The sequence below is a fragment of the Spizellomyces punctatus genome, assembly GCF_000182565.1.
Source record: "Spizellomyces punctatus DAOM BR117 chromosome Unknown supercont1.27, whole genome shotgun sequence".
NCBI classification, from domain to species: Eukaryota; Fungi; Chytridiomycota; class Chytridiomycetes; order Spizellomycetales; family Spizellomycetaceae; genus Spizellomyces; species Spizellomyces punctatus.
This window is the reverse complement of record NW_015971563.1, coordinates 3,944-5,281: the sequence shown is the minus strand read 5'-3', so window position 1 is coordinate 5,281 and position 1,338 is coordinate 3,944. Positions and strand designations below refer to the sequence as shown.

General features: G+C 45.3%; 1 protein-coding gene across 1 annotated transcript; it reads left to right on the top strand.

The window, feature by feature from the left end:
* Positions 1 to 102: 102 nt before the first annotated feature.
* Positions 103 to 1,334, top strand: SPPG_08781 (uncharacterized protein; the record flags this gene model as incomplete). Its single annotated transcript, XM_016756930.1, has 7 exons — positions 103 to 150; positions 214 to 247; positions 309 to 388; positions 446 to 683; positions 758 to 859; positions 922 to 1,131; positions 1,201 to 1,334. 7 exons carry the CDS (start codon positions 103 to 105, stop codon positions 1,332 to 1,334), a joined length of 846 nt encoding a protein of 281 aa, XP_016603828.1.
* Between the last annotated feature and the right edge of the window lie 4 nt (positions 1,335 to 1,338).

The window sequence follows — 1,338 nt, the reverse complement described above, 5'->3', positions numbered from 1 at the left end:
TCCAAAAGTACGTGATGCCGATTTGTTTTTCTTTCTGTCCCGGCTGCTAAGCTTTTTGTCTTCACTTAGTTGAAGCATAGTTATTTTAAGAGGCATAAAGATATGGAAGCACTCGAAAAAGAAAATAAGGAAGGTGTGGGGAATCCGAAGGTGGGATATATCCTTCTCGTTTGTAAGGGATAGAAGTTGAATATGCTGAAAACATGTGTGTAGACGTTGAAACTGGCCAAGGACATTACGAGTGCAGGTGAGAAGCGGTGACCAACGAAACAGTGCCCACTCAATATGTACTGACATTTCGTGTTTAGAACAAGGATACCGTCGTGGAATCCAGGATTTGGAAGAAATTCGACAACGTTTCCAATTAGTACGAGAGCAAACCCAAAAGGTACGCTTTCCCCCTGATCGCACAACACTCTATCCCTATACTCACAGAAATCAATAGACATGCGAACGCGTCGAATGGGACAGGGTATTGGCGCTCAAGAACGCTCTAGGAACCTATACGGAAGCAGAAGGCAAACTCATGAAAGTCGGTGGAGAAGCTGTGGATCGATGCAGCATTTTCGTGGAATGCATGTCGCCCCAAGTCGATTGTCACTTTTTTGTGGCCGATTTTATGAGGATTTGGCCGGATGCTACGCCAATGTATTATGAGAGTTACACGCATGGGATTGCCAAAGGTACGTGCGTAGCGTTTGTCTGTTTCTCGGTGTTTGTGTGTGCGTAGCAAATTGATGGTGATGGTGGTGATTAGATATGGTGTTTGGAGTTCCGCTTGAGACACTTTTGAGAGCTCATCCCGGGAGTGGGATTCCAGCTGTTCTGTACAAGTGCGTTCGAGCCGTTGAGGCAAGAGGTAACATATCTCCTTTTTCGCCTCCCAATATGCCATATTGATGAGATATATGCTTTGGATAGGACTGGACAAGGAGGGCATTTACCGCGTATCAGGCAAACACTCGGACGTCCTCGAGCTCAAACTCCGAGTCGAAAAAGACGTGCATTCCGTCAATTTGGAAGATGAGAGTTGGGATGTACATGTGATTGCAGGGTTGGTTAAAATGTACTTGCGACAATTACCTGTTCCTGTTTTTCCGTTTCCTGCTAAAGAGCGGACAGAGTATTCTCGTATGTTGGAAAGTTGATTTTGATCTTGTTTGGTGCGATGCGTTTGTTGATTATCTGTTTATGGGATAGAAATTGCGGATGAAAAGGAGCGGGTGTTGAGGTTGCGCGCGAGAGTCAAGGCGTTACCTAGGAGCCATCATACGGTTCTAAAGTTCTTAGCGGAGCATCTTGCAAAGTACGTGTTTCCTTATTACTGTCGTTAACCCA